The following is a 23637-nucleotide window of genomic DNA, read 5'->3' as shown; positions in this document are numbered from 1 at the left end:
AGGCAGCGCGCTCCAGGCCTGCTGCGCAGAGCGGCCCTGTCCGCCGGGCGTCCCCACCGCTCCGGTTCAGCGGCCGCGCGCTTGTGCCACCCAGGCACCCCGAGCGTCTGCCGCACGGGAGCACCCGCTCCTCACACAACCCCGTGTCACGGCCCAGGAAACTAACAGAAGGTTCGGGGACTTGCCCGGTCCCCGGAGCCCCTCTGAGGGGCCCGGGAGCCTCTCACTGGGGTGTCAGGATCACAGTCCACGGCCCCCCTGAGGCAGCCGGAACCCGGGGCGCTCGTGGTCGGGCGCTGGTCGCACGGGGGCCTCGGGCTTGAAGCCCGGGAGGACGCCGGGGCTCCGTGCAAACGGCCCAGGCGCTCTGCCCCAACTCTCGTGCACATTCGAAAACCTGCGGGACAGCGGAGCGTGCAGAGGCGCGGGGTACACGGCGGGGTTCTGCTCCACGCAGCCTGACAGCCCGACCCCGGCCGCCCTCACGGACGCGGGCTGCGTTCAGCCTTCCAGGCGGCGGAAGGAAGTGGGGGCCAAGAAGGAGACGATGCCACTTTTATGTGTCCATTTATTAAACAATTCCTTCATGACAATTTAGTACAATATTTATTAGCGATTAGTGTTGAGAAAATTATTTCCCTCTACATACAAAAATACAGATTTGAACACTATGAAAACAATCAGCACAAGTACCATGAAAAATAGGTCCTTCAAAAGAAACAAAGGGGCAAAACCGAGGGCAATGTGAGGCTTTGTCTGCTGTCAGGGACAAACCACCGGGGGCAAAGGCTCTGGGGCCCCAGACCTGCTCCACGTGGACAGAGTCCAACCCACGAGCCAGGGTTCGAGAAGCCGGGAGACACCCCCCCCCCCCGCCCCAGCAGCATAAACCAATGCGTGCCAAGTGGCATCCTTCCGAATGCCCCACAGCTGTGTCCAAACTAGTAAAGGAAATAGACTTTTCAGAAGCAAAATGTCATAGTTGTTAAATTAACGTCGCCCCCCAGAAGTGCCACTGGGCCAAGTACCAGTGAAGAATCACTGCAGTTACCAGCCATCTGACTTGACTTCCTTCGTTAAAATAATTACGTAGTCTGACCCTTCCAAAGGACAAAAGAGGAGCTGTAATATCATGTTTCAGTAAATCCATTCCTTCACTTTGCAACGGCTCAGCTAGTTTACTCGAGATTTTTCTTGACCAGACAGAACTCGCGTCCTACAGGGGTGGGAAAGCCAAAGGAGCAGCTAGCGGGTTAGCTGGGTCTCGACTTCATGGGGCTCCGCACAGCAGGGCACCTATTTTGTCCAGGCAGAAAGCCAGAAAGGGGCACCGAGCCCATGTGAGATCTGAGGAGGCCAGCGGGCGGAGGGGGACGCAGGGCCGGGGGTGGCCTGAGCCGTCCGCAGACGCCAGGCCCAGGACCGCCCTCGCCAGGCCAGGACACCGGGGTTGCGACACGGGGGCTCTGCACCATCTCCACCCCAGAGAGGGGGGAGGTCAGGGCACCGCGGACGTCCATTCTTTTTTATGAAACCACTTTCCTCTTTCTGTTTGAGGTGAGCGGTGGCTCCAAGTGACCAAGTGGTTTAAAAATGCCAAATGCAGTTATACGGATTCATAATTATTTCACAGAAATATACTCTTACTCTCAGACTGTTGAAATAAGCAGAAACAAATCATTGGGGAGAAAGCAGCAGAGAGGAGGCAGGAATAGCCAAGGTGGGTATTGTTTCTTTAATTTTTTCAAAATATGTAACGAAGTCTAAAAGGGATAATGGCCAAACCTCAAAACCATCATTGCTAAAAGCAATATTAAAAGGACACAATCTAAAATCATGCTACAAAAATAGTGTCATCTGGTTTAACTAAATGTACATCTTTTTTTCAATTCCATGATTGACAAGTGTTTGTGTGACTCACGCACAGAAGGCACCGAAGGTGAAGCAATTCTTATTTGTCTTAAAATATACAAAGACAGAATTACCTGTTTTGGGGGAAAAAACATACAGTCATACCTATAATAAATAGTTAAGTGTTTTTGCCACGGGTTCCTGAACCCCTACAAATCTCGACATATACAAATAGTTTCGATCCCTACATTCTTTCAGTGGGAACCATATCAAAATCAAGTTATTAAAAGCACTGGTTTTATCCACATACGTTAGTTTCATCATGAGGCAGGATCTGAAAGCTCATTTTTAAAATGGATTACAGAGTGAAAGCGCTGGAAGTAGGCAGCCCCGGTGTGGGCCGGGGCCAGCTTGGAGGTGCATCAGGCCTCCTGCCTGCGTCCTCCCCGGGGGGGCCGGCCCTTGGACCAACCAGTTCTCCCTTCAAGCCCTGATTATTTGCCTTCCTCGCTTCTGCAGAGAAGGGAACAGGATCTCAAAACTTGCAAAACCGATTCTGGAAAAGGCAAGAAAGCAAAATGGCCCACAGAGGGAGGCAGCCGTCAGACTGGCCCTGCCTGGCATGCACATCAGGTCCCCACACTGTCCTCGTGTCCTGGTAAAATGGGGTGCTTCCTACTGGGGTTTCTCAGATTTGACAGGTTCAGACTATTACCAAGTCCCATACAAACCATCACCCGAATCAACCGTGTCCTACTTTCTATCCTCTGAGGCACAATTAGGAAAAGAAACTTCCAGCCTCGCCCTGATCCCATCAACAAAGCTGATCAAGGTCCTTTGAGAAGTTCCTACTCTAAATTAGAACCATAAAAGTTCTGATAGCGCACTACAGTCCAGGCTACTAACCCCTTACTGAAGGCTCTCTGGCCTCTGTGTACGATGCATCCCAAAGAAAACATGCCACTCACAGGTGTCTAGATAAGCAGTAACCTGAATTGAAGTCTTGGCATAAAAATGCAGACAACAAGCTAACTCTATGAAAAAGATGTACTATTCAAGAATCCATAAGCTGAATTTTATTCTAGGCAAGTTGCCATTGATTCAAGCTCAGCGTACTTGTAGGTAACTTTTTTCTTTACTGTTTAGGAATAAGAAAAACTAGAGAGGGGGGAAAAATCCCCAAGGTTGAGAAATTAAATCCAAATGAAATAAAAACATGATCCAGACCAGAGAAGGGAAAACACATCAGGACCCATTCCTCTGTTTCCAGTCTAAGAGTATATAAATGCCATCTACTGGTGTGAAGAAAAGTCAACCCAGAACATTCCTTTTCAGAAGAAAGTTCCAGATTTAACATATTGAGGGTGTTTTCTGTCAGAGATTGGTTTCTAAATAAAAGCAATGTAGAAGGTCAAATATTTCAAATTACCTTTTCAACCAGACAGTTCTTAATGATCTCAGAAGTATCTGCTGAGGAGAGAAGAAACACGAGATTTTATAAAAAGCCAGGAAGGTTTGCAAAGTTCAAGGAAGGTGGCGTTATGTCTGCGTCTCCCTAAGGTGGCAAACGAGTTAATGGCAGTGCCTGGGCAAGAAGCACCTTTTTATTTTGCTAAAGAGAATTAATTGGCAATAGCCTTCAGCCTAGAAAGTGCTGCTGTTTTTTGTTTTTTGTGTTTTTTTTTTTTGCCTTTTGCCTTTTGCTACCTGTTTAATGTCATTATTTTCCTGTATAAGCAAAATATGGAGAAAAAGACAATCAAGCAGTGGTGACACAACTTCATGGTTGCTTGGTTTTGAACACAGAGACACAAGGGGACCACTTAAATCATCACTGCCTTCCAGAATCACCAAACTGGCCACACACTGCCTCCACACACTATTGATCTGTGAGGGCCAGTTTTGAGAACCCAAATATTTGAGAACCAAATATTTTGAGAAATATTTTATTTCTCCTAAAATAGCACAGGAGTATCTGCAAGAAAAGGTGAGCTGGGGCCACACGGAGGACATGACACACGGAGGCGCTACTCCAGGCTTTGCTGTCAGGAGCACGGATTTGCATACATGTGCAGACAGAGTTACGTGCTTTCTCTCCTCAAGAGACTGCCTGTGGCTTAACCAAAGTCTCAATCACTAGGAAAGCATCAAAGAAAAGCAGATGAAGCTGCAGGCTTTAGAAGAGTAGACATGTTTTCAACAGAGTCCAAAGCTCTGAGCAGAAGCATCCAACACATTGGATACACTTCACGCCTACCCGTGGGCAAGAGCCTTCGTCCCAGGGGAGTCATGGTGCCCTGAGGACTCGGGGTGTGGTCCGCCTCCCAGAGCCCAGCCCTCAGAGCCAGGCTGGGTCCCAACTGCCTTCCCCAGGGCTGGCCAGGCTCTGCCCAGACTGGCACTTCAGCTCCAGGTGCCCAGGAGGCCTTGGCGCTGGGACTGGACAGGCTACTACATCCCTCTTTTGCCAGGCGAAAGTAATCTCTTAGACAAGTGTTGCTGCACAGAGTAAAAATCTGAAATAAAATACTTTAAATCAAACTTCTATGAGGTTTTAATCTGTGACTGGCTTCATCCTTCCCTGGCTCTCTCTGAGGCCAGCGAGCATCTTTAGGCCCCCATGACTGTAATCTCTCTGTTTGAAAGGGACAGACCTCTCCCTCCATGCCTTCAGCAGTGAGAAAGGAAGATGCAGGAGAATCAGAGGGGAAAAAAAAATACCACATCACCCAAATCTGTGCCAAGATCAACTTTCTCTGAAGACGTCAGTGTTTGCATCCATCTAAAACCACTAGAGGTTCCACCAAATGCTTGAGGGTTTCAACCATACAGTCTCCAGGAGCAAATTCCAATTTACACAACGACTGCAGTTCCCATCAAGTTTGGTACCAACTATGAAAGCCAGCATCATCCTACCAGAAAATTGATAAACACTATGACTGCCTCAGCCTTAAAATGCCCCCAAACCAAATGGATATGATCCATAGTGGAACTATTAAATGTACAAACAAGCTTCCTTCAATTTGGGGGGAAAAAAAATCCTGTTAAGCCCCCACTAAGTCTAGATTGTCTTGTTTGTACACAGAGGCAACACAAGGAAAATGCAAGTGTTGCCACACTCGCCCTAGACAGCCCTCCACGAGTGCTCACCACCACACTGCCGTGCATCTGCCTCACCCGGATTAGAGAGCTAGAGAATGGGCCTGGCCGCTGCTGGTTGTACTGGGAGCTAATTAAATATACAGAAATATATTTACAAAAACCATGGGGGAGGCTCATGGCACAAAGGATATTAAATAGTTACAGGGACATAAATAATTCCAAAGATTCTAACACTACGATGCAAATTGACTCCGAGTCGCTCTGTGGCACAAAGTGCCATCACTTTTTATCACCTGTAAGCATTTGCAGTTTAGATGGGCTTCAGAACCCTTTCTTGCAGCTTTCAACACATCCTCAGGAGACCAATAGGCCCTTTTTCACCAGATGATAAACTGGTTTTATTGCAGTGACTTGGGAAAACTTGGGCAACAATCCTGCCTGAGTGGTATTCTTTTTTTCAATCTCACTTCAAAGGCGGCTTTTTATTGAGGCCAAGTAACATGATTCCCAGCAGATTTCTGATAAAGTTCAGGGTGGTCCTTCCATGTGGGCCCCGCTGAATGCAAGCTTGAGTCTTTGTGACCCTGTTTCTAACGAACTCTCAGAGGGAGATGAGCCCATTTTGGACTATGCAGACACACTCAGCAAATGCAAAATAAATACATAAAATGAACAGATATAAAATCTAGATGTCACAATCTCCTCAGAAGTCACTACATACGCTAAGTCTGCGAAGCATGATTTGTGCTGCCTCGCAACACACACGGGAGGGGGCTCAATCGGACCGGTGTGGAAGCAGTGGGGGGGGGGTGACCACCAGACCAGCGGGGCTCTGCACCTGCAGCCCACCAGCCCGCCGCCCCTGACGCAGACAGGAGCTCGCACCTGCCACCGGGGCTGCTACCCCCAGAAGGAACCACAGCAGAATTGAGATGGTACCAAAGGGCTGGTCCAGGGGGCTAGGCCGTCACCCCAACCCTTCAGACACGGATTCACCCGCCTAGCAGGGCTACCTGCCCTGGGAAATCAGACGCTCTCTTCCACAAAGCGGGCGATGCCACGCACGGGGGGCCGGATGTTTTCCCAGCCACACTGCGCCCCACACACACTCACGATCTCTGCCCCGACGGTGCCCGGCTGCAGCTGCCATCAGCCACCACTAGGCGAGGTTCTGGGGGATCCCCTGGGCTGCAGACTCGTTCCCCCAGCAGGACGGGTTTCCTCCCTGGGGACAGCTGAACACAGAATAGCAGAGCAAGAAGGAGGTTTGTAAACATTAACAACAGTTCAGAGAGCGAAAACCCCACAACTTAAAACATTTTTCCCATGAAAGACACAATTGGTCTCCCACAGGAAAAATGCAAAGAACAAAAACACTACAGCATCACAGGGGCTCGTTTAACATGTCCACCACATAACCTTCACGTTCTCAAGCATCCATTCGAAACCTCACAGAACTACAATCTTTCCCCAAAACTTCCAAGATCCATGTTCATAGCTATGACCCTGAGGCACACAAAAGCTACAATCTGTGCCTCCCGAAACATCAGTGAAAGGATGTGTCGTGGTGGAAATTCAAGTATTTTCAAATCCTGGACAAACCTACTCAGAATCACTTTAGAGCTGTCCTCAGGCATTCAACACTTAGCACACATCCCTAAAGGAGAGGTGTGTCCCGACCTGTGGTCCACGAAGCCAGCAAACGGGCAAGCATTCTGGCTGCTGGAATGGATTGTATTTTTTGTGTGGCTTTTACCTGAGAAGGTAAAATTGCAGGAAGTCTGCAATTTGGCCTCCAAGTAGTAAGGGTGGGTAGAAAGCTGGAAAACAAGGTGGTCCCATATTCCTGGAGAAGAATGTGGGATTCGGGGAGGTGATGCATTTGAAGAGCCATCGAGTGAGGATGTGTTGTCTCAGCAGGGTAGGAAACAAAAGGCAACCTTCCCACCTGGCAGCAGTCCTGCCAAGCCGCCCCAAGAGGACAGCAGCTCTTCCCAGCCCCATAACATCCAGACCCAGCAAACAGCTCCACCAGCACGCCGGTTGCCAAACACTCAGCATCTCACGCGGCGTTCCGGGCCTGTGCTGCTGTTGCGATGCCCCAGGCCTGGAGGACGAGGAGCAGGGGAAGGTCCAGGCAGCAAGACGACACGTCGCCCTGGGGCTTGCGGGGGGCCTGCCCAGTGATCGCTGCTGACTGCTCATTCCTTGATTTTTTACCCCTCCCGGCAGCTCCCATTAATCCAAATTCTTGACTTGTCACAAAAACACATGACAGGGTGGCTCAGAGTCAGATGTGAAGCCTGTGCTTGGGGACAGTGAAGACTAGAAGAGACGCGGCAGCCAGGAAGGCCAGCTGCCCCCACAGCCACCAAATGCTGGGCAATCTGCAGGCCTCTCCCGCCCGCCTCTGTCTGAACAGCGGGGTACAGGGGGCTCCCTGCCTCACGGACCCGCCACCAGGGCCACTCTGAAAAACTTTCCCAGAATGAACTTTTACCAAAGAGGACAAAATTCAACTTAATCACAGGAAAATCTGACGTGATGAGGGAAAGAAAACTTGGTTGAAAGGATGGGCATGAGGAGAGGGAGGAGGGCTCCGGCAGGTGCTCATGTGTCCAGGCGCTGGATCTCGGGGCGACCGTCCACATCTCTGGACTCTGTGCGTGCTCGGATGTAGTCACTGGCGCTCTGCTGGTGGACACTGACCCTCCACTTCTGCACTGCCAGGAATGTGTTCACCGCATACACCGCGGTTGCCAAGAAGCCAAATATCTACAAAACACAGGCACCGGTTAGTCCTCAGACACGTCAGCCGTCTACAGGGTGTCTGGGCAGGACCTGCCCTGCGCAGCTCACGCTGACCCGAGCTGTGTGCAGCTCTTCCAGCTGTACCACGCCAGGCCCACTGATATTTGGCTGTCAGACGATGGCCAAGTGTGTAGTTAAACATGATCCACATAAAGTGCTGCCTCACCTGAAGACAGCCTACGGCTTCTTTTGAAGTGTTCTGGATCTATTAAATACACACAGACACATACAAATCATGGGTTTGCCTCTTTTTCATGGCCACTGGTCCCAGATAAGAAAGCACAATGTAGCCAAAGTATTATATAGACAGGAAATGAGGGTCTCATGTGTGAAACCCTAATCAAGCCACGTGGCCTGACGTTCCAAATCATAGCCCCCCAGCTCCCGCCTGCTGCCCGGCTGCCTCTCCCTTGGGCAGCTCCAGGTGGGCAGCTCTGGGGTAAGCAGCAACAGAAATTTAATGATTTGCTAATGACTGACCGATCTACTGAGTGACACTTGGGAGGGAGAACAGCTGGTTTAGTGTTTTTTACAAACCCTTTAAAGTGCCCTTCCCTGTCGCAAAAGTGCTATACATTCATTATAAATACAGAACAATACAGAAATGCAAAACACAGAGAATCAAAGTCTTACATGACCTGGTTCCCACCCTACTCCCAAAGGCATTCTTCCTTGAAAAGCAAAAAAAAAAAAATGTCATTTGACTGCTAAATGGTGTCAAGACCGCACTCTTCTTCATTAAGACCCCACATTGACAGGCCCTTAAAAAAAAAAAGATTGTATTTATTTATTCATGAGGGATGCAGAGAGAGAGGCAGAGACACAGGCAGAGGGAGAAGCAGGCTCCATGCAGGGAGACCGAAGTAGGACTCAATCCCAGGACCCCAGGATCACACCCTGAGCTGAAGGCAGACGCTCAACCACTGAGCCACCCAGGGGCCCCTAGATAAGGCTCTTAAAAGCAACTGTCAGAGACATCCAGGGCTCTGCTGGAAACAGACTAAAGGAGTGATTCCCAACTTTAAGTGTGTACCTGAATCACCTGGAAAACTTTTTAAAACATATTTCTTCTGGTTCGGGGGCTCCTGGGCAGGGAAGTTGGTTGAGTGTCCGACTCGGTTTTTGGTTCAGGTCATGATCTCAGGGTTGTGAGATTGAGTCCCACGTTGGGGTCCACACTCAGGGCAGAGTCTGCTTGGGACTCTCTCTCCTTCCACCCCTCCCCACTGTGCTCTCTAAAACAGATAATTAATCTTAAAAAAAAAAAAAAAAAGGAGGGAGGCATATTTCTGATTCAGTAGCTCTGGGGGAGCCTGGGAATGGCATTTCTAACAAGGTCCTCCACGATGTGGAGGCTGCTATTCTGGGGACCACAGTCTGAGAACCACGGCTCCGAAGGAACCAGGCCCGCTACTGGCTCGGTAACAACATCATTAGCAAAGAAAAAGCTGAAGAAGAATGAGCAGGACACACACTAGGGGACAGAGGAGGGTGGGTCAGAGTGTACAAATCAGCCTGTGTTTTAACCAACTGAGTTCACTTACCACGGCAGCAATTTCTGCTCCGGTTTTGTGGTTTAAAGCAGCCAATACAATCGAAGCAATAAAGAAAAAGAAAGTGCTGAGTCCAGTGTTGACCAAATCCTAAAAAAAAAAAGGTAAAGTCACTTGAAAAGAATTATTTCATGCTTTGCCCTAAAAGCAACTGAAGGATTTTCAAATATGGAGGACAATATCCAGCCTCTCTGACGGCCCCACATTTTAGTCTTGATGCCCAGGGGACTGGACCCATGAAGGAAGGCAAAGATGGTATCAGTGTATGATGCTACTTGGTGTACCACCACAGCAAAATTCACACATTAAGCAACCATGCTGTCGTTTCTAAATTAATTATTATGGAAACCCAAACTGCTAACCCATCAAGGACATGCACGTTAATTACCACTTAGGGTTCTACTGTCACCTTTAAGAAATACATTCAAATCACCTTGGCGTGGACAATGCTCCCCAGGAGTCCAGAAACTTGAAACTGGTGAAATCCCCTCCAACATCCCCTCGTTCATGTGTGACATACAAGCGCACGGTTTTCAGACTTAGAGAACACACTTAGCCCGACCTCATGCTCTTTCTCATGCACGGTCTCTCAAGGATCTATGTGCCTAAAACCTAGAGGATTTTCTCCTTAGCTTTTTGAAAAGCAAATGCAGTCATATATGCAATGCTTCCAATATTTAACTCCTGTCTTAGCTGTTGGGAGGAACGTAGCACAGTGATTAAGTGTCACAGCCTGACTGGGTGCTAGCCAACCATGATTGGGACAAGTCCAACTTCACTTCTTGGGTCTTATGTGGGAAGAGTACCCCCGCCCCACAGAGTTGTTCTCGGGGTCAGGTGGAGCCACCCATGTGAAGAGCTAAGCACTGCACCTGGCTCACAGGTAGGGGTCCCTCTGCACGTTTATTGATGCTTCTGTTATTACTAATGTGACAATGCACCCTGACTGCCTGGGTCATACCAGGGTCCCTCTGGTATGTGTTTCCCTCTACAAGGGAAAACACAATCCCGGTGCAGGCTTCTGCAGGCGCTCATGGAGAAAAGCAAGTACCAACTACAAAGCTCTGACCATAAACGTCTGCCAGCAGGACAGTTTTTAGCTGTGACCAATGGTAAGTAAGCAAAGGCAAATTTCTCACAAATTTAAACCCAAAAGCATTTAGTTAAAATGCTCAGTCCTGGGTAAGGTGCTGTAGGGATAAAGAATATAAAATGAACTTTCCAAAGACTATTCAGAAATGGGGGAAAGTTTTATGACACAGTGCTGAAGCCAAACATCAAACATAATTCTATGTACATTAATGGTGACTACGTAAAAAGATAAATTTGGTCAAGGGCCTGTATGCATCAAAGGTTTTAAAGAGGTTCACGTTGTTTGTCTATGATTTCCACATTTGGAAATTAATCTTAAATATCATACTCGTGCAAAAAGGTTCAAGTATATAAGGATGTTTGTTACAGAACTTAAAACAGGAAAAAAAAAAAAGGTAAGCAAAATGCTCACCAACAGGGGATGTGTTAAATAAAAATGGAATACTACGGGGTCATTTAAAATAATGATGTAGTTGTACATTTAACACGGAATAGACTTAAAATAGTTTAAGTGAAAAAGCATGATTCTAATGGTTCTACAAGGTCCTCCCTCCTCACACATCACAACCTACGCGCGGAAGGGAAAGCTAGTCTATCTCGTCTGGAAGGTTTCATCAAGTATGACAAGTGGTTACCCCAATGGGTTGCATCACTCGAAGGGCTTTTTAACAGCTTTACTGAAATAGAACTCATATGCTTGATAGTACACCCAATTAAAATATACAGTTCAATGACCACGACTTATTTTAGAACATTTTCGGCACTCCCAAAAGAAACTCATTAGCAGTTAATTCTTCATCCTTCCCCTAATCCGAGGCAACTACTAACCTGCTTTCTGTCTCTCTGCGGATTTTCCTATTCCAGACACTTCATATAAATAGAATGAGATATTTTGGGGTCTTTTGTGACTGCCTTCTTCCACTCAGTATGAGACTTCTAAGGATCACTCATGTTGGAGCACGTATCGATGCGTCGCTCCTTTCTATTACTGTGTCGTATTCCATTGTATCAATGGGCCACATTTTGTTTACCTTTTCATCAGTTTTTGGACATTCCAGTTGTTTCTACTTTCCAGTTGTTTTGAACAACTGTATTAGGAACTTACCAAGCTTTTGGGTAGACATATGCTTGGATAGACTCATTTGTCTTGGATAATCACATGATTTTATTTTGTTCTTTTATTATTATCTGTATCTTCCAGTTTTTCTGTAACAAACATTGCTCTGCTCTGCACAGCTCAAAAGGCTGAAAAGTGGAAGACAGCAGATACTCGTCGGCATCACCTACTTGAGCTCCTTGTCCATGAAACAAACAAAAGTCAAGGCTCTTAGGTTCATCCTTCACATCACGGGAAACACACACACACATGCCCTCAGGCTGGGCTCTGGGAGTTTTTAGTCAACAATGGTGCTTATTATTATTATTTTCTAATGCTTTAACTGGGACATGTACTCGATCAGCCACATGCTTTCCAGCCTGCCACAGCCGTCCCCGTTCCCTACCGTCTCACACCCGCCACCACTTTATGTTTCCTGTCTGGTCCCTAGAACACCCAAGGCTGCAGCACCTCCTTGTGCTCAGAGATGAGAAGGAAAACCACCCTCACATACACATGCCCGCAGGTGTCTCCTTCAGTGTGAAGCCCTGGAACTCCAATAACAGATCAACAGGATGTGGCCTAGAGGGTGCAAATCTGAGGCCGACTGGCCACAGCTAGCTCACAGACAGGTTTGACTTGCACAGCATTCAAAACAAATGTGGACATGCCAACATTTAAATACCAGAAGACTGCACACAAAAAACTAACTTCTTTAAAAAAAAAAAGAAAAGAAAAGAAAAGAAAAGAAAAGAAAAGAAAGAAAAAAGAAGCTTCTAGATATACTCTTGAAAAGCTGTTCCAGGAGTACCCTGAAGCAACTGCACAGTCAGCTTGGGGCTGAGGAAGAGAACCACCTGCCCCGTCTCCCCGTCTCCAGCCGTCTTCTTACCTGCCCAGCCCCAGCAGGCCAAGTCCACAGCCCTGTTCCAGCGCCAGAGAATGGGCCACCCTGCAACGGGCCCCACAAGTGGGGGCCAATGGGCACCCACGCCTCTCTCAAGGCCCAGCTGGACTCTGGCTTTTTCTCAGAACATCCCTCTGCCGGCCCCCTCCAGGCTTCTGCCCTGAGGAATCTCCCGCCTCCGGCCTGTTCTCTGCCAGGCCTCACATGAACCTGGATCTCACGGAGCACACTTACCAAGGGCAGGCAGCTTGCGTTGACCTGCCCTGGGCTTTCAGTTCCCAAGCCCTAGCACACAGCAGGTGTTCAATACAGGTCTGCCAGACTGAGCACAGGTGAGACAGGTAAACAGGTTCAGCCCCGGGCTGTCACTGCAATCGCTCTCAAAACACTGGGGTCTGTGGCTGGCTCTGGTGTCAGCTCTACACATGGATGACAGGGGGGCAGTTCACGGCCACTAGTCCATACCGTGTACAGACTTGTGCTCAAATGGCCCTAGTATCAAAGGGACAATCATACTATGACGATGGTGCCAAATACCGTCCATGGAATCCCTATTGTGCCAACCGTGTGTTTGTCTTTATAGCATCACCAATCCTAACCTGATTACGATCTACAATACATTATAGAGCAGGAGACGTGTTATTTTGTTTTACTTTTAGGGGTAAGGAAACTGAGTCCCAGAAAAGATGAGCATGGTACGATAAAGATTACGTATTTGGTCTTTGTCCCCAGTTCCTTGGCACTTCCTGAGTGATAGGAGCGCCTTCTGTGATTCATAAGGAACCCCTCGCAACCATGCCTGAGTTTACGCTAATGAGACAACTCCCTGGAGCCCCTGGATAGTTTCAGGATAGGAGCTGGTTACCAGAAAGTCCAAAACCAACCAGGCTGTTAGAAGGCTGGAACTTTCAGCCCCACCCCCATGGGAGAAAAGAGGGGCTAAAAATTGAGTCTCAACAATTAATGAATTTAATCAGTCGTGCCTACATAATGAAATCCCCCAGAGAAAAAAAAAAAAAAAGAAATCCCCCAGAGAAAACCCCCAAGCAACAGTGCTCCTGGAGCTTCCGAGCTGGTGACTACACACCTATGCTGAGAGGGCGCTACACCCTGACTCTTGAGGACAGAGGCTCCAGAACGTCGAGACTTCTGGATCCTGCCCTATACACACACACCTCTTCCATCTGCTCCTGAGTTGTACCCTTTACAACAAACTGGTAATCACAAGTCGAACACTCTGCTCACGTTCTAGAAGTTCCTCTAGAGACTTACGAACCTGAGGAGGCAAACCTGCAGTTGGTGCAGGTCACCTGGGAGCCCCATTTGGGGCTTGTGGGACCAAGCCCTTCTCCTGGGTGTCTGTGCCAACTACAGGAGTCAGTGTCAGAACAGAGCTGAATTTCTGGACACCTCGTTGGTGTCAGAGAATTAGACAACTACTTGGTATGGGAAAACAGAGATTCAATGTCAGAAGAAAAGACATACATTTAGTGTGAAAAGTGGCGTCAGAAAACACTATACCATGAGTCATGGCCGAGGCCTTAGGGCTCTGCATGTGGCCCCTCTGGGTGACCCAAACTGTCCCAACTCAGCACCCAACATGGGTTCTTGATCACGAGAGGTTTGTGGGTTGAGCAGGGGCCACCGAGGCACTAAGAAGAGCACCAAGGAGGAAGAAGAAAAGCCAGGGAGAGTGCGATGTCACGGCAGGCCAGAGTGGAGAGCACGATGGGAAGGACGGAGCACTCCGTGGCAGTTCGGCTCCCATGTTCAGTGTGGGGAGAGCTGAGGAACAGCTAGGGGATCCAGGAACAGGGACATCAGGTCTATCTTTTGACCCAGGTGGTAGCTCCACAATCTTGATCATTCTTAAGTCAACTGTACATTTTTAATGACTTTATCTGAATAAGCTATATTTGACAGTAAAAGGTGAGAAAAGAGAGATGGGGAGTCGGGACATAGAGAAGGTCAAGGTCCCTCCTTGTGGGAAGTTCAGCTAAGCAGTTGTGACGGACTCAGAGAACCGGCTAAGGAGACTGGGAGCCCCTGGCAGGCGTTCAATGGTTGGCAGGGGCTGGAAGAAGAGAGGGATGGGGTGAGGGAGAAGGCCCAGGGCACTAGCCACCGTAGACATGGGTGGGACACAAGTGTACGAGCCCCTAATACATGGAGAAAACCAAGCACTACAGGAGGAGTCCCACAAATTCATCAAAAACAAACAAGTGAACCCAGAGCTATCAGAATCTTTCTGCTGGCATCAAATAATGCTTGTATGAAGTATGTACTTTGCATCCTCCTCCTTATTTACCCTTTTCCAGGAATACTTTTGTCAACATAGGCTCCTGAAATGACCATTTTTCTAACTCTATACCAATCACATCCTATTTCACTCGTTAGTTGGCTCTACTGAGGACAAAATATTCTGACCATGTTGTTAGAGAAACACAACACAGCCAAGGCTAGTCCTCTGTAGCGAATCCATGAGCAATGCCCAGCCCCAAAGAACTCACTTTTTCTCCTCTTCCAGAGAACAGATGACCTGAGAACCCCTCAGTAAGTACCATCTCCTCAAGTGCATGAACTCACATACGCTTCTGTTCAATAAGCACACACCTTCATCTATCCCAAAAGGGTGGAAATTCTGGAAAGGATCCCAAAGGATTGAAAGTGTTCTCAAGGGACCACATCACACAGGCGTCTGCCCCACCCAACTCCATCCAGAAGAAAAGGACATATGTTAACTTTCCAGTGAAAAAGATGCACTTCAATATGACCAAATAATGTAGTAGTCAACACGTAGAAAGCCCTTCATGTTTAGAATAGAAAGATCAGAACTCCAGAAAGCTCACTGAGGAGGTATTTCTGGGGATAAAGGGCTGTATGAATTAATTATTAAGCTGCAGTATGAAGTCTTAACAGATTTATAGCTGTCAAATCAGTAGATAAGACTGAATTAAGGGAGTAAAGCGAAACCTGGCAGTAGTCTGTAGGGGAAACGTGGTTGATAGGAAACAATGGCCCCTTGCTGGCAGTAATATTAGTATCTCTCAGACTGGCAGCAGCGCACACTGGCTTAAGGTCCCCTGATATACATTGTCTCGTTTCATTCGTAAAACAAGCCTGTAAAATACTATTGACTCTACCGATGGTGACCTTCAACATGAGGCCCTAAGTGACTGACCTGCCCAGGGCCACGCACAGCCGTTAAGAGCCACCTTGCACTTGAACCCAGACAGGTGTGACTCAAAGCCCTCAGTCTTCACCTTCCCAGCAGCCAACTCTATGTCAGGTAGGCCTTCCAACACTTTGCATTTTGGTTGGAGGAAGTCTAGAAGTTGGAGGAAGTTTATGAGGTTCTCCTATGCTGTCAACTCTGTGAGCACTTTTTTAAAAGATTTTATTTTTAAGTAATCTCCACACCTAACGTGGGGCTTGAACACACAACCCCTTAGGTCAAGAGTCACACACTACCAACTGAGCAAGCCAGGTGCCCCGAGAGCATTTTTTTAAGGGAAAACACAAACTTTATCTCAAAAATAGTTGAGGTGCTGTGGGGCACCTGGGGAGCAGGTGGGTTGAGTGTCTGGACTCTGGGTTTCAGCGCTGGTGGTGATCTCAGGATCATGAGATCGAGCCCTGAGTCATGCTCTGCGCTCAGCAGAGAGCTCTCTCTCTTTCCCTCCAATCCCCTGACCCTCTCTCTCAAATATATAGTCTTAAAAAAAAAAAAAAAAAAAAAAAGGGATGATAAAACCTGCCACAAAACCAAGACAAAACCAACTGAGTTTTCAACTGACATCAGCTTTTCTAGTTCAGCTCTGCTTTTATTTTCCCTCCTAGGAGTTTGAGTAACACACAGAGTATTCCTTCAGGAAGGCCCACTCCTCTCAGTACCACGCCACAGGATCACCACGGGAGTGGCCCCATCAGGCAAGGTGACCAGCTCCACCTCCTCCCTGGCTCCAGCACACACGGGCCACACTTTCCATGGTGGGGCACACACCTAGCACTGGGCATCAGGAGAGGAGCACGCTCAAGGGTAGGTGGTCTGCAGTGCCCCCTCTCCTGCCACCCTGCACCCTCTCAGGAGTGGCGGCTCCACGGGGTTCTCCTCCCACAGGCACGTAAGTGTGAGGCAGCTGACTGTGCTTTCCTGTGACTTCCCTGATTCTCTTCCAGCTCTTGCACATGTTTATTTGTAAAGAAACATCAAGAAAACCGAGCACTATTAAGTTTCCTTTCCCATTTAGCAGGGTAAGGAAAAGTAACACGAGTCCAGGAAGAGGGGCCGGGGAGTGACCAGCCCTGAGCTTCCCATGCCCATCTGAGGGGAAGGCTGTCAAAGGGGGTTAAGAACCCAAACCATTGGGGATCCCTGGGTGGCGCAGCGGTTTGGCGCCTGCCTTTGGCCCAGGGCGCGATCCTGGAGACCCGGGATCGAATCCCACATCAGGCTCCTGGTGCATGGAGCCTGCTTCTCCCTCTGCCTATGTCTCTGCGCACCCCCCCTCTCTCTCTGTGACTATTATAAATAAATTAAAAAAATAAAATTCTTTAAAAAAAAAAAAAAAAAGAACCCAAACCATTGAGAGCACATGCTTCCACTCGGGACTCTGATCAAACCACCGAATCCTCCGTGTCCTCCCAGTTGCTTTGAATGTAATGATAATCCTAGGCTTTGCGAGTCACTGGCATTTTCACACTTGTATTTCCAATTCTTCCTTTTTTTTTTTTTTTTTTCAAATTTTTATTTATTTATGATAGTCACACAGAGAGAGAGAGAGAGAGGCAGAGACACAGGCAGAGGGAGAAGCAGGCTCCATGCACCGGGAGCCCGATGTGGGATTCAATCCCGGGTCTCCAGGATCGCGCCCTGGGCCAAAGGCAGGCGCCACACCGCTGCGCCACCCAGGGATCCCTTTTTTTTTTTTTTTTCCCAATTCTTCCTAAAGAGATACTTTGTAAATGGCTTTTGGGCCCAGGGTGAAAAATATGCAAATATATTTCATTTTCTTTCCAGATTCTGTAAACATCAATATTACCAATCTTCTCAGAGGATCATAAAATGGAAATAACATCTTCAAAGGGGTCAAAATAATTCTTATATGATGGTTCTCCCACTAGGGAAGATTCAGTTTACTTTATCTTTCATTCAACCCAGCAAAGACATTTAAAATTTCACTGTTGAATTACAATAAACTGAGTATCAGGATGAACTAGCACCAAACAAGATGACGGAGAGATTCCAGCTTCCCTCGGGGCTGAGTGGCACCTAGTCCTTTCAAAGTCAGAGACAGGTGGTGACTTGTACTCACTGTCAGGTTCCAGTTGATCTGGGGGATCCTCATGTGCAGGTTCAGACTGAACAGAATCAGCAAGACTCCAGTTACTACAAATGCACTACAGCTCACGAACTCAAAAAAGTAGAGGCCTTCACACGGGGAGCACTCCATGATGGTCTCTATGCAGATGAACGCAATCAGGGCCAAAATCTAGGAAGAAAATTGGAAACACACATGTGCGTGTATATTTAGTACACATCCGTGGACATATGTGCCTGCCGCGTTTAAATAAAACCTACCACCACCACCATATGTGGCCAGTTTTCCTCCGGGGATGGAAGGATCACTGTCAGGAATATGATCTGATGAAATTCTTATGGAACAACAGGTAGAGGGAGGCCTTAATGAAAGGATCGAATTCCTAACGTGAACACCTACACCCTAGCACAGCCCCCCGACACCGTGCGGGTGCGGGTGCAGGTGCGGGTGCTGCTCAGCCCTCGGGAGGAAACAGGACCAGCTCATGTGTTCAGTTCTTCCTCGGCCACTAGTAAGTGGACACTGCCAACACACGTTTCTAATTTCTAGTCCCTACCACAATTATGCCCAACACTGAGAGGGCAGGGTCCCAATGGCATCCATCTATGCCATCTGCAGCTACCCTGGTGGTTCGGGCGGGGGGCACGCAGGCTGAGGGCTTTAAGACAGGGCTGGGTATAATCCCCTCTTCTCCCAATGACAGGCACCTAAAAATGAGGTCCACCTAATTAACTCGCGAGCTGTGCTTTTTAAAAGTTATCACTAGACTTGGCCATAAAAAGTCAGAATGGCAGTCTATAAAAACATTGGAAAAAATGACCAATAATGGCACCAATTTGTTTCTAAAGGACCACAGTAACATTCTAGCACTATGTCCCAAGAGATCAGAGGTCACGGTCAAACAGGTATCAGTGGAAATTACCAGGTGAGCTTTTATTTTTTTTATTTATTTTTAAATATTTTATTTATTCATTCATGAGAGACACAGAGAGAGAGAGAGAGGCAGAGACACAGGCCGAGGGGGAAGCAGGCTCCATGCAGGGAGCCCGAAGCAGGACTCGATCCCGGGACTCCAGGATCATGCCCTGGGCTGAAGGTAGCACTAAACCATAGAGCCACCTGCCCCCCGCCCCCGCCCTTTTTTTAAGATTTTATTTATTCATTCACCAGGTGAGCTTTTAAAGGAAGATTTCAGGAAAAGGAGGAGGCCCAAAGGCTGAGTTAATGACCCAGCGATCAAAGAAAAGTCAGGTGGTCTTGCACCTAAACCAAATCAACCTTAGGCTCCGGGCCTCTGCTCTAGCACTTGTCTAACCAAACACCTCGCAGCCCACCACATGCAAGCCTGGGCCAGGACATGGGCCAAGCCCCCACTGCAAAGGTCCAGGCAGTGTAGGCAGGTGCTCTGTGGTCCTAGATTTGGCTTTAGAGCCAACACCATCAGCAGCACCAGAGAGCTGGCTAGAAGTGCAGTTTCTGCCTCTCCTCCTTGACCTACAGAGTAAGAATGATTGCTTTTTGGTTTTGGGGTTTTCTTTTTGACAAGATCCCCAGATGATGAAAGTGTAGGAAACATACAAGGCACGGGCTGTTCTGTGGCCCTCCTCTGCCTACTGGAGTCCCACACATGTGCCACTCAATGCCACCTCCTCCCCATGCCTTCCCTGATTGTCTCTCTCCCAGCCAGACATGTTTCCATCCTCTCCCAGGAAAGCTTGTTCATCTGTGATTACATTCTACCCTTTTTTATAATTGTCATTATGCCTCCCTTTGCTTCCTGGGCTTTCTGAGGACAGGGCCAACCCACCTCTCTCCACTCCAGGTACCAAGCAGAGGTACTAGCACACCACCAGCAAACAGGGGGATGGAGAGGGGCCACTAAAAACCCAGACCCACAATTGCTGACATGCTTGGCAGGGTCTCCACGTAAAAGGCACACAGGGCAGGGCAGCTCTGCTCCATCCATTATCAGTACTTCCGCACAGCAATCATAAAAGACACCTCTCCTATCAAAACAAGGTTCACAATTTATTTTAAGTCAGTGCATTAGAGATAGGGGTCTTTAAGCACACACTTTGTGCTTTTCCTAATGGCTCTTAAAATTTTCTATAGAACCAGAGACTTGAATTCTCCATCTGAATTACATGCCTGACTTGCAATCAATTCACAAAGGAGCAGTTCATATAAGGGAAACTCCTAAACTTTTTCTTCCCCCTGTAATTGGATCTAGTAATCTTGGGCAAGAAATAACACACTGTACTGATGAGTTACAAATGTTTCTGGTATGCTAACTTCAACCATATTTGTGTGGGAAGGTAACACCTACATTCTTAAATATTAAAATGAAAACAGTTTAAGAATATGCAAATCTAATAGGCCTCTCAATACAGCAGTGAACAAAACAAAAATCTGCTCTCTAGCTCATAGTCTAATGAAGGAGAAGCTTTTAAAAATTAAAAGTACAGTATGCTAGGCAGTGTGAAGTGCAAAGGGGGAAAAATCAAAGCAGGGCAGGAGAATGCAATGTAACTAGGGCAAAGGTGTTTGAAATTTTAGGAGTGACATGGAAGGCCTGAGAATGTTCTAGATTTATTACAAAGTTTATTACAGTCTATTACAAAGGACAATCAAGTGAAAGAGAACTTCAATTGCCTCTATTCTGACCTCAGGCTGTAGTCTTATTGAGTTCTTTCAAGCTTATCCCTCAACTCAAGAAAAATACCCTGCAGCAAAGCATGCCCTGATGGAAACTGAAACTACCCCTTCAAGCAACAGGGACTGCCCAGAGCCAGCGAGACCCCGTGGGGTGACCCCAAGACAATCGTCAACCTGACCTTTATGCCCCAGCTGCTTGTACCTACAACCTTTGGCCCACATTTTCTTTCTTTTTTTTTTTTTTTGTTCAAGATTTTATGTATTTAAAAATAAAATAAATAAATAAATAAAATAAAAAATAAAAGATTTTATGTATTTATTCATGAGAGACACAGAGAGAGAGGCAGAGACACAGGCAGAGGATGAAGCAGGCTCCATGCAGGGAGCCCGACGTGGGACTCGATCCCAGGATCCTGGGATCACGCCCTGGGCCGAAGGCAGATGCTCAACCACTGAGCCATCCAGTCGTCCCTGTCCCACATTTTCCTCACATAAACCCAGAAACATTTTCGGTACTTAGAAACACCTTTGAGATGCCAGTCCTGTCTTGCTGGTGTCAGCCTCACTGAAATAAATTCCTTTCTAGTTTCACCATCACTCTTTGGATTTTGTCAGTGGTGAGCAGACTAACCTGGTCCGTGGGGAACCCTGGAGCCAGGTGCTCTTGCACCCTGGTTACAAAGGGATATACCTGAACAGCCTATGAAGAGACACAGGAAGCAAGGTCCAAAGGGGCCTCCAACACAGGAGCTTCTGTCCGGGAGTCTGGAATGCACCACCTTCCCCCGCACGGAGATACATTTTGGTTTACCGAACCCTGGCGTTCAAGTTTTTATAGAGCTCAGTCTGTAGCCCCTTCCCCTTCCCAGAGATGAGTGGGGTTGAAAGCTCCAACTCTCTGATCAAACGGCTGGTTCCCCTGGCAACCAGCCCCCAGCTCTAGTGCTTAGCAAAAGTCCTCTCATTAACACAAACTCTGATGTGGCTGAAAGGAGGTTGATGAGAATTATCAAAAGACACCTCTTATCATGGAGGAAATTTCAAGGATTTTAAGAGCTCTGTACCAGAAATGGGATGAAGACCAAATATCTATTTTCTTATTATAAATCACGGTATCACAAGTATTCATATGTAAACAGAGATCCAGACAGAGACGCATAAACACACAACTATACACATACAATAATTTAATCAGTTCCCATTCGATAGGCATTCAGGTGGCTTCTAATATTGCTTCTAATAAGCAGTACACTTTTTTGCCTCCCTTTTGACACAGTCAATATCAAATTTTCCTCCAGCACAGTAAAGGCTGACTAACAATTGTTGCTAAAGTAAAAGCTACCTATTGACCAAAAAGAAGAAAAGAAGGGTTCAAAGTTACACTGGAAGCCAACTTCAAGGCAAACAAAGGGATGCCTGGGTAGCTCCACAGTGGGGCGTCTGCCTTTGGCTCAAGGCATGATCCCAGTTCTGGGATCGAGTCCCACATCGGGCTCCCTGCTTCTCCCTCTGCCTGTCTCTCTGCCTGTCTATGTCTCTCATGAATAAATAAATAAAATCTTTTAAAAAAAAAAAAGGCAAACCAAGAATCAAAAGTAATTCAACTTATAAAAGTTTTGCAGGGGCACCTGGGTGGCTCAGTGGTTGAGCATCTGTCTTTGGCTCAGATTGTGGTCCCAGGGTCCTGGGATTGAGTCCCACATCAGGCTCCCCACAGGGAGTCTGCTTCTTCCTTTGCCTATGTCTCTGCCTCTCTCTGTGTCTCTCATGAATAAATAAAATTTTTTTAAAAAAATAAAGTTTTGCAATAGACAAATGTCACAATGTAAAACAGCACAGAGATATTTAAAAAGATACAAATAAGTAACAGTTACTGCATTTGCTAACTGGAGGATCATGCATGTCCTTGGACAAAGAGCCCTTTCCATGGGGCACCTACCAACGAACCAGGAATATTTTCATACTTGGTAAGTAAGCTGATATTAAATGGTTGTCAGGTTTCTAATTATGACTGACAACATTAGAAAGCAGGAAGGGAAGGGGAGAAAAAGATTTGGCTGATTAAGTTACTATTAAAACTTTTTAAAATTTCGTAACACCCCATGTTTCTATCGGTGGGAGTGTTAAGCGTCAAGACCCTTCTGGAAGGCCCTAGTAATCAATCAGCAGCGCTGTTCACCAGTACACCTCGCTCTCCTCCTTCCAGGCACACCGCAGGGTTGGAGGTTTGTGATAAGAGATGTTCCCCAGGCAGATTTATTCTCAGGATGACAGACTTGATGCTCAGAACTCCAGACCTGCAGCTCTGGGTTCCTATCACAACTCCTTTGGCCAGGTGGCGATGGAATAAGAATGGGAGTTTTGGGGATTCGGCTCACTGGAAGCTGAATGAGAGACAGGTTACACTTGGGTTCAGCTGTCACCTCCACCCATAGTTACTGTACAGAGTTACATAGTTGTACAGTTGTACATACTGTACATAGTTACTGTAGCTTTCCCACTGCAGAAATGGCTTCCAGATATGCTCTGAGCTGACTTGATGAAGAAGAAATGAGCCCTAAAACTCACAAGGCAGATCAGGATTATATTCAATAATACAGAGTATGCAATTATAAACATACTACATATTTTCTCCCTTTTTGGTGGAAATGAAAGAGAATTGATCAGCTGTTCTAGGATATATACGGCAGAGGCCTGTAGCAGTATTACAAAGCAGGAGCACACGTGTGTGAGAGACTACAATTCATGCATCCCAGTGAGTCAGATGGCATCTGATAAACCTTGAACTAACAAAGTTGGAAAGCCCCTCTAAGAAAAATGGCACACAAAACTGCCTCCAATGCACTGAAACAGACTGAAGAAATAAATGTGCCAGTGACAAACTGCTACACACTCATCCATAAATTGATGCACGTTAGCATAACAGCACGTTGATCGCAAAGTGGTGTTGCTCAATACAAAACAGTGGCAATCTAAGATCCGAATTATTCTGGCGTATACCTACATTTCAGACTGATTGTGTAGACTTGTTCGGTATTAAACTGATCGTACCAAAAATTCAAATATGACCTGTATTAGTGTAGGCCAAAAACAAAAACATTTTTTAAATTCGTAATTTTGTGTTTCTCATTAAAAGTACTCACTCTCATACCTAGCTTTCTATTTTTAATTTTACATATTTTCCCTTAAAGTGGGCCTCCCAAAATCACATCAGTCTCAGGCCACTTAAAGCCTGGATCTACTTCTGGG

At 47.1% G+C, this 23637-nt stretch overlaps 1 protein-coding gene across 2 annotated transcripts in view; it reads right to left on the bottom strand.

Moving 5' to 3' along the window:
* Positions 1-551: 551 nt before the first annotated feature.
* The window catches only part of CMTM4 (CKLF like MARVEL transmembrane domain containing 4), a 72328-nt gene continuing 49242 nt past the window's right edge, over positions 552-23637 (bottom strand). For both annotated transcript variants that reach the window (XM_025426372.3, XM_025426371.3), the window contains exons 2-4: positions 17728-17904; positions 9309-9407; positions 552-7728 (exon numbers count right to left, since the gene is read on the bottom strand). In XM_025426372.3, the coding sequence (XP_025282157.1) occupies positions 7564-7728; positions 9309-9407; positions 17728-17904 (441 nt within the window). In that variant the 3' untranslated portion in view covers positions 552-7563. The remainder of the gene's footprint in view (positions 7729-9308; positions 9408-17727; positions 17905-23637) is intronic.

The sequence above is a fragment of the Canis lupus genome, chromosome 5, assembly GCF_003254725.2.
Source record: "Canis lupus dingo isolate Sandy chromosome 5, ASM325472v2, whole genome shotgun sequence".
NCBI lineage: Eukaryota > Metazoa > Chordata > Mammalia > Carnivora > Canidae > Canis > Canis lupus.
The sequence above is the reverse complement of the archived record's forward strand: the minus strand, read 5'-3'. Positions and strand labels throughout refer to the sequence as shown.